The sequence below is a fragment of the Peromyscus californicus genome, unplaced genomic scaffold (genome assembly GCF_007827085.1).
Source record: "Peromyscus californicus insignis strain IS unplaced genomic scaffold, ASM782708v3 Scaffold_3__1_contigs__length_106647218, whole genome shotgun sequence".
NCBI lineage: Eukaryota > Metazoa > Chordata > Mammalia > Rodentia > Cricetidae > Peromyscus > Peromyscus californicus.
The window spans coordinates 90,655,637-90,664,490 of NW_026294551.1; the positions used below are offsets into that span (position 1 = coordinate 90,655,637).

General features: G+C 54.8%; 1 protein-coding gene across 1 annotated transcript; it reads left to right on the forward strand.

The window, feature by feature from the left end:
• The first annotated feature begins 255 nt into the window (after positions 1-255).
• On the forward strand, positions 256-2,588 carry Nkx2-5 (NK2 homeobox 5). The gene is made up of 2 exons (XM_052755779.1): positions 256-586; positions 1,966-2,588. The coding sequence occupies exons 1-2, from the start codon at positions 256-258 to the stop codon at positions 2,586-2,588; spliced, it is 954 nt and encodes a 317-aa protein (XP_052611739.1).
• The last annotated feature ends 6,266 nt before the right edge of the window (positions 2,589-8,854 follow it).

An 8,854-nucleotide genomic window follows, 5' to 3' on the forward strand; every position in this document is an offset into this window, starting at 1 on the left:
GGTGACGCAGAACTGCCCGTCGCTCCTGTCATCGAGGCCCCTGGCCCAATGGCAGGCTGAGTCCCCCTGCTCTGTCCTGCTCCCGCCTCTTCTGCCCCTGGTGCTCCGCGCTACCTGCTGCCCGGCCACATCCAGGGCAGAGAGGCGGGTGCGCGGGCGGGCGGGCGGCGGGCACCATGCGGGGAGGCTGTCCCCGGGGGTGGGCAGCGCCACTCTCTGCCGCCCACCTGGCGCTGTGAGACGGGCGCCGCCACCATGTTCCCCAGCCCTGCGCTCACACCCACGCCCTTCTCAGTCAAAGACATCCTGAACCTGGAGCAGCAGCAGCGCAGCCTGGCCGCTGGGGACCTGTCCGCGCGCCTCGAGGCCACCCTGGCGCCCGCCTCCTGCATGCTGGCCGCCTTCAAACCCGAGGCCTACTCCGGGCCCGAGGCGGCAGCGCCCGGCCTAGCAGAGCTGCGCGCGGAGCTGGGCCCCGCGCCTTCGCCCCCCAAGTGCGCTCCTGCCTTCTCAGCCGCCCCCACCTTTTATCCTCGTGCCTACGGCGATCCTGACCCGGCCAAGGACCCTCGAGCAGATAAGAAAGGTAAGGAGAACCCAAGTCCTTCCTCTCTGGAGTCGCTTTCATGCCCAACTCCCTGGGCCAAGAAACCCTGGCCTGGCAGAAGCACATCTGGGCTGAAGGCTGGGCGCGGGGCGTTTGGAGTCTAACTAAGATCCAGGCTGCCCAGTATCTTCTCGCTCCGCAGCCAAGTTTAGAGGAAACGCCGGAGTTAGGGGGTCAGGAAAAACACACACAGAGAGAGACTTAAAAATACTGGTTTTGGCCTACAGAGCCCCAGTAGGTTTGGGCCTTGCTCTTGGATCTGTTACCAAGTTAAGCTATCTAACAATTTGCGGTAGAACAATTGTTCGTATCAGAGGGTTTAAAAATCTCTTTTGGATTTACGGGTATTTTGAGATTGAGAATTGCTAACCAGAAAGTTTAGCCCGCGGGTCCTGGGCCTTGCGGAGCCCCTTTGTGCCAGAAAAGGAGTCTGGGAACAGGGTCGTGGTTTTGAGATGTGATGCTGTAGACCTCAGGAGTTGGATGTGGCTTTGTTTTTTCCAGCACAATTTCCAGGCAGGGCCAGGCAGAAATTCTCTTCCGGGAAATATTAGAAAACATGTAACGAACGAAGACGCTGGGGAGGGGGAGAAGATTCCCGAAGGTGGCTGTATACAAAAAGTTTTAGAGCGGGGGAGGGTGTCTGGCCTGCTTGCAGAAGGCAGCGGCACTTGGGGAGACCCTGGAGCAGCTCCGAGTCTGTCTGGGCAAAAGACAGAGGGGCCCAATGGCTTCCCTGAGCTAGGAGAGCATTCGTAGGTTTTTCTAGGGGCAGAGAGAAGGTCCAGGAACGTCTGAGGAGCACTAGAATTGACTGCCACCGACTCGGATCCTGCAGGACCTGTGTAGAGGCCTCTGCCTCAGTCCCCACCACAGTTACTGGGAGGTCAGGAAGTTGCATAAACAGCAGCTGGCAGCCCCACTGGGAACCTCCAAACTCACACCTTTGGGTCTTCTAGATCTTTAATTGTTTAATTAAAGAAGCTGACCACCGAGAGTCAAACCGAAGTATCCCTGATGTCATTCACCCCCGAGCATCGTTATGATTGTATTTTCTTTGCATCCAGAAAAGCTAAGTCACAGACTGCCTTTAGAACGCGAACTACCCGGGGCGGGGGAAGGGGCAAGATTTCTCTTGTTTCGTTTTGTCCTGCAGCTTGTAGGGTGTCTACGCCACTTAGGCTTTCTCCAGATGCGCGATTGCGCCAACATCGGACCGTACGAACCCCGCGCACTCGGCGGTGAGCCGAAACCAAGTTGGGCGCCCCACGCAGGACAGGGTGGCATCCCCACCAGAGCCCGGAGCTCCTGGGCTGGCGGCTCAAACCGACTATCTCTCTGCCTCCCCTCCCCTTCAGAGCTGTGCGCGCTGCAGAAGGCGGTGGAGCTGGACAAAGCCGAGACGGACGGCACCGAGCGACCACGCGCGCGGCGGCGGCGGAAGCCACGCGTGCTCTTCTCGCAGGCGCAGGTCTACGAGCTGGAGCGGCGCTTCAAGCAACAGCGGTACCTGTCCGCGCCCGAGCGCGACCAGCTGGCCAGCGTGCTGAAGCTCACGTCCACGCAGGTCAAGATCTGGTTCCAGAACCGGCGCTACAAGTGCAAGCGGCAGCGGCAGGACCAGACTCTGGAGCTGCTGGGGCCGCCGCCGCCGCCCGCGCGCAGGATCGCGGTGCCCGTGCTGGTGCGCGACGGGAAGCCCTGCCTCGGGGACTCGGCGGCCTACGCGCCCGCGTACGGTGTAGGCCTCAACGCCTACGGCTACAACGCCTACCCCTACCCCGGCTACGGAGGCGCGGCCTGCAGCCCCGGCTACAGCTGTGCCGCCTACCCTGCCGCGCCCCCCGCCGCGCAGCCCGCCCCCACCGCCAACGGCAACTTCGTGAACTTCGGCGTCGGGGACTTGAACGCCGTGCAGAGTCCCGGGATGGCGCAGGGCAATTCGGGCGTGTCCACACTGCATGGCATCCGAGCCTGGTAGGAAAGGGACCTGCCTGGGGCGCCCCGGACCTACTCCCACTTTTAGAAGGGCGAAGGCTCCGGGGAAGGAAGGGCTCCCAACTATGACCTGTCCCTCGGATTTCACAAGCACCCTGGTGCTGGCCTGGGAACTTTCTCCGCTCCATCCCCTTTGTTCCCCGGTGCGTTGACGCAGCCTGGTGTCTCGGCCCCGGGAGTGCTCTTTCAGGGCCACGGGCACCCCCGACGGATTCCACAATGGGGACCCGGAGTCCGGGTGCGCGGGCCTAGAATCCCGGAGCCTGGGCCCGGCGCCCGGGCCCTGGTTGCCTTGCCGCCGCCCACCCACCCGTATTTATGTTTTTACCTGTTGCTGTAAGAAATGAGAACCCTCTTCCCATTAAAATGAGTGCGCTGACGCCCCACGCGTGCTTCTTTTAGGATTTCCTAGCGCAGAGATCGCCTCCAGGTCTCAGGCATAGGCTTTCACTGGACAAATTCATAGATCCTCTACCGATGAAAGTTAACGCACCCAGCACCCCTCGCTAGGCATTTTCTGAGGTCCTCGTATTTTCGAAGGGGCAGCCTGTTTTCAAGGTTAGCTGCGGAGGGCGCCATAGGTTTTATAACTTGCCTGTGAGCAAATAGATGTAGCCCAACCGGTCAGCTTTCTTCTCCCTTCAGAGCGGGAGGGCGCCTAGGGGGCACAACCTCAACTCCTTAAACCCTAATCGCGACCAGCACTGTTGCTGGACGTCTTATTTAACGCCACAGCCCGTTTTACAGATGGAAGAGCTAAGGACCCTTGTCTAGGTTCCCCTTGACTCTGCTCCTCATGGAAGCCCCTGGGGGTCCCCTGTCAGCTTCAAGAGCTTCCCAGCAAAGCTGAGCACAGAGAGCGAACCCAAAACGGTGGGAGATGGCTGTGAGTGTTGGTGCCTCCAGAGGGAAACCCTACAACCTGGTCGGCACCTTTCCTCAGAATGCCGCTGATTTTACTGTAGTTCACACAACTGTGATTGACCAGTGTAACCGCTCTGCTGTTCTTTCCAGGCGAGAAAACAGGTTTGGTGAAATGGGGTGAAAACTGACAGCTGTGGGGCTTACCCATTGCGCCTCAACTTTTTATACCAGGGCTCAGACTTTAGCTTCTCTATCCCCAGCGTTAAGGGCCAGATAACTAACCTCATCTTCGAAATCAGGATGGGGTCCTGGCTTTGTCCTCCCACTGCTCTGGAGCAGTGGCTTTTCGGCAAAGGCCAGGCCCAGCGCCCGGATATGCAGCCTCAACACTGCTTGTGGAGTTTAGGACTGGAGCTCTGCAGTGAGTCCGTGATGCCCTGGCCTAGAGAGGTTGGGTCAGGAACCAGCACTTTGCAGCTGTGGAAACCAAGTGGCTTGCTTGCCAGTCTTGCCTTCTAACCCCATCGTGGAGGGGAGGACTGCACGCGCTGCCTCTTAGGGTCCTAGAGAATGCGATGCAGTTGCAAGCAGACAGTTGCCCATGGCAGGGCTCTGGGCTGTGTGAAGAAAGAATGGTACACAGAGTGTGTGATGTGCCCTCTCCCACACCAGAGACAGTCAGCACAGCCTGTAGACAGGTGGATGTATTCTGCTCAGCCGCTAGCATTCCATTTCCTGGGTCTAAACTAATCCAACCTTCAGCGGCCACTGCTCGGGCCCCAGGACACAGTTGTGGATCCCACCAACTAAACTGACTTGACCCATGATTGTTTTCCTATTCTCTTTGTAACTCGTCAGTGAGGCTATCAAGTGTGAACTTTGTAGGTGACAACCTCCTGTCACAGTGTCAAAAGGCCGGACACACCTGCCAGTGTGCACAGACACCATGTGGGCATTCAGGGTCCCTGCTGCTGAGTGCTAGGCAGTGTGGTTCCATCTCTCAAAGGGATGCGCTGAGGCTTGTGCCAGCTCGTGCCAGCTCAGGTAGGGCAGCACTCACCACTGATCAGCCAGGGAGGCCTAACACACAGTCTAATTCACAGCCTGGAAAATCCTTCAGAAATCGCCCACATTCTCACTTTTACAAAGATTAAGTTTTGCCTCTCTGGTTCTTGCAGAGCCTCGGACCTCTGCGGTCTCTTTCATCTTGTATTTGTGCGCAATAACATCGAAACAAGATTTTTCCCCCCCATTTAACATTATATATCACCCCTGCTTTCCCCACTCCCCGCACTGCCAGAGGCGGTACCCAGAGCCCTTCACACACTGGGCAAGCACCATGCTGCTGAGCCACATCCCCAGCCTTGGAGAGTTTTCCAGGAAGTCTCTTCCTTTGCAACCCCTCTTTCAGGGGTCAGCAGAATGACACCTTTTTGTTTGGTTGTTTTTGGAGACAGGGTTTCTCTGTGTAGCCCTGGCTGTCCGGGAACTCCTCCATAAACCAGCTAGCCTCGAACTCAGAGACCCACCTGCTTGCAGGGGTTAAAGGCATATGTAAACCACCAGGAGCTCAAGAGACCTGTGGCTAGCTGACGCCAATGACAGAGTTGTCCAAAACCAGACTCTGGGGTGGGAGTGTAGGGGAGAACGCTTCCTAGAAGGTCTGCATCCTAACCGTTTTCCCTTGCATTCAATGGTCAAGGTCACACCTTCTCTAAAGGAGAAACTGCAAATGGCCCAGAGCCCTGATTCGAAGCTTGAGGGGCTGTTATCTAGTAAAGATACAGCTGGGCGGTTCGCGAGGCTCACAAACCTAGCACAAGCGAATCCCAGGCCTCGCCAGCAGGCTTCTTACGCTCATTGGCCAGCAACCCAGATTTCTGAGCCCAGTGGAGAAGCACTGAGTTTTCAGTCCCAGCTTCAAGGCACTCCTGGGTCAGGAGTGTGCCAAACTAACACACCGCACACCACCCCCGACATTCAAGTAGGCTTTCGTTATTTTGTTTCTTAATTGTTGTGTGTGCAGGATAAGAAAATTTAACCAGGACAAAAAACATGGGAAGCAGGAGGGGCCTGTGAAGAGGCAGAGTTCAGACATGGGGAGGCTCCGGAATGGCATCCATCTTGTGCCACAGGGGGCAGTGGAGAATACAGTGGGCTAATCCCATTTATAAAAAAAAGAAAGAAAGAAAGAAAGAAAGAAAGAAAGAAAGAAAGAAAGAAAGAAAGAAAGAAAGAAAGAGAGAAAGAAAGAAAGAAAGAGAGAAAGAAAGAAAGAAAAAGAAAACACTCAAACAGACCATGCACAGTTTAAAAACATTCTGAGAAAAACAGTGGCAGTGGAGGAGATGAGCTCCTGGAATCAGGCTCCAACAGGTGAAGCCAGGCCACTGCTCCCCTGCATACCAGTTCCAAGGTTTGGCCAGACTGGAACACTCCCTGTCTTAGTTAGAATAGCCCTGCCTTCTTTATTAACATTATCATTACTGTTTTGTGAGTATGTTTGTATGTGATGTTGTTTGAGTGCGGCCATGCAGATGTCACCATACACATGTGGAACCCTGGGTTCCAGGATGCAGCTCAGGTCCTGGGCCTTGCCTTCCTGACCCTGCTTCTCTTTTTGCTTCAATTGCTCCAGAAGCCGACACCGGGTTGTGTATCTGAATACCAGTATTTAGACAAAGAAAGGGGTCCATCAGCCCCAGACCCGAGAAGCACCCACATGTGGCCCCTCGGGTCTACAAGAACACACCCTTCCCTGCTTTCCAAAGTATTTCTCTCCAAACTCCTCACCCCCAGCAGGTCTTGACTGGAGACAGCAGCCCATGGTCCCCATGTCTTATAGACTGGGCTCCTGGAGAAAGGAGCCTGTGACCTAATGTCATTTAGTCACAGAGATGACTATTAGCCCTCTTCGTAGTGCTGGGGAAACAGGTGAAAGTCATCTTGCTCCCTCCCAGGAAGGAACAGGGACTTGCCCAAGGGCACACAGCTAGAGCTTGGTTCCAAATCTCAGCAGCCCAGCTCCAGGGCCCAGGAATCTGGCACCAGTTCATGCACTGCTCAGGGCTGGTAAAACGCAAACACCAAAAAGGTCGGTTAGTCAGTTAAACAACACAGTGATGAGATTAGCTTCCACTTGGTGGAGATTTCCTCGTGGGCTCCTACACACCTGGGAAGCATCTCAAGGGGAGGTGCTGGACTGGCAGCCTAACCATCTTGCTCCCTCCGCTGCTTTTCAAGAGTTTGCTCCCAGAGTCTTGTGAGCTGTCAAGAGACCTCACAAGCTGGTAACCCAGAGCTAGCACAATGGCCCCCACCTCTGGCCCCGCTCCCTGGCCTCACACCCTCTGGTGCAGGCTGGGGGTGGGGTGGGGTGGTGATGCTAGCTGCTGACTCTGCACATCTCTTGTCATCTTCCAAGAAGGAAAGTGACACCCAGACAAATTAAAGACATCACTGCCTAAGGCCACTCAGGTTTGAATCCAGAAGGTTCCAGGAGAACCAGCTCCATAGGCACTCCTCAGCAGTCCTCAAACTCTCCAGAAGACACACACTGCCCTGGAGTTCCTGCCTGCTCAGCTTCACAATGGATCCCCAGGCCAGGTTGATGACCAGGTGCCCTGGAGGTGGGCTCCAGGTCAGAGACAGCCTGGTAGCCCTCAGGACCCTGGGGAGTCTCATGGCTTCACAATGAGATCCTGGACAGAGAGAGAGAGAGAGAGAGAGAGAGAGAGAGAGAGAGAGAGAGAGAGAGAATGGAAAGAGCCCACTTGTCTTGACCCAGAAGACAAAGCCAGCCCTGTGGTCTGTGCAGCCCACCTCCCGCATCAGAGACATTATCTTTGATCCACACTGCGCCTTGGAACCCTGCAGGAAGAGGAGGGAGACCCAGCCCGTGGGGACGCACTGTGTTGGTGTTGCAAGGTCACTCCTTGTGGCTTCATTGTACAGTGGAAGAAAGTAAGGATTTCAAAGGTCTTGTCTCTGGCCCTGGCCCTGGCCCTGCATTTGGGAAGTAGCTAAGCCGAGGGCTGACATGACAAGCCCTCTGCTTCCTGGCACACCAGCCAGCCTCCAGCTAGGCCTGACTGAACTCCAACTTGGTGAGAACCACACCTGGCACAGGTTGGCTCTGCTGCTCCTACTGTTAGGGGGTTTCTACACCGGTAGTAGGGTGAAGGGGGGCTCTCATTGCCAGGGAGGCCCTTAGAAGCCTTGCACAACCTCACATGGGAAACATGGCTCCCTGGTGACCTTACTGTAGACATCTCCTTGCAACTGAAGAGCTTGGAGCTGGAGAGATGGCTTGGTGGTTAAGAGCACTTGGTGTTCTTGCACAGGACCCAGGTTCAGTTCCCAGCACCCACGTGGTTCACAGCCACCTGTCACTTCAGTTCCAGTGGATGATGCCCTTGTTTGGCCTTCTCAGGCACTACATGGACTGCATGCAGAATAGTGCATGCTCCCAATTCATAAAATAAAAATAAAGTAAATTGGTTTTTTCCCATTTTCTCCCAAATCCATGAAACATGACAAGTGTCACCTTATCTGGCCTCACTGGTGACTATATGACTCCTTCCCACCATCCAGTTTCCTAAGTGACTAGTACAAGCACCTACAAAAGCCTTTGGAGAGACTTGAGGTTTGTAATACATGAACGCTTGGTGCTTTATGATGCCCCTGAATGGCTCCGGATCTCCGGTAATCCCAAAGTATTCATGATGCCAGCATACTCTGTAACTTCAGAAGTTTAGACTCGAGAGAGGAGGCTGGACAACAGTTAGGGCACTGGCTGCCCTTGCAGACGACCTGGGTCTGGTTCCCAGCACCCACATGGAGGCTCACAACTGTTTGTAACTCCAGTTCCAGACACCCTCTCCCGGCCTTCAAGGGGCACTGCACTCAGGTGTTACACAGACAAATGTGCAGACGAAACACTTGGACACATAAAATATGAGCAAAGAAGAGATTTTAAAATTTTAGGACAATTCAGAGGAAGTATACAGGTCTAAGACTAGCCAAGATTGTACCAGGCTGCTGTGGGATGTCTTTCTGTACACTGTGAATCAGTGTTGCTCTGACTGGTAGATAAATAAAGCCATTTGGCCTATGGCAAGGCAGGTTATAGCTAGGCAGGAAATTGAAGAGAGACAGGAAGAAAAAAAGCAGAGGGGAGAGAGACGCCATCCCGCCATCCAGGGAGGAGCATGTAATGGCACATAGGTAAAGCCATGGAATATGTGGCAACATATAGATGAATAGAAATGGGCTGAGTTTAGTTATAAGAGCTAGCTAGCAAGAAGCTTGAGCCATAGGCCATGGCCATACGGTTTGTAATTAATGCAAGCCTCTGTGTGTTTACTTGGGTCTGAGCAGCTGTGG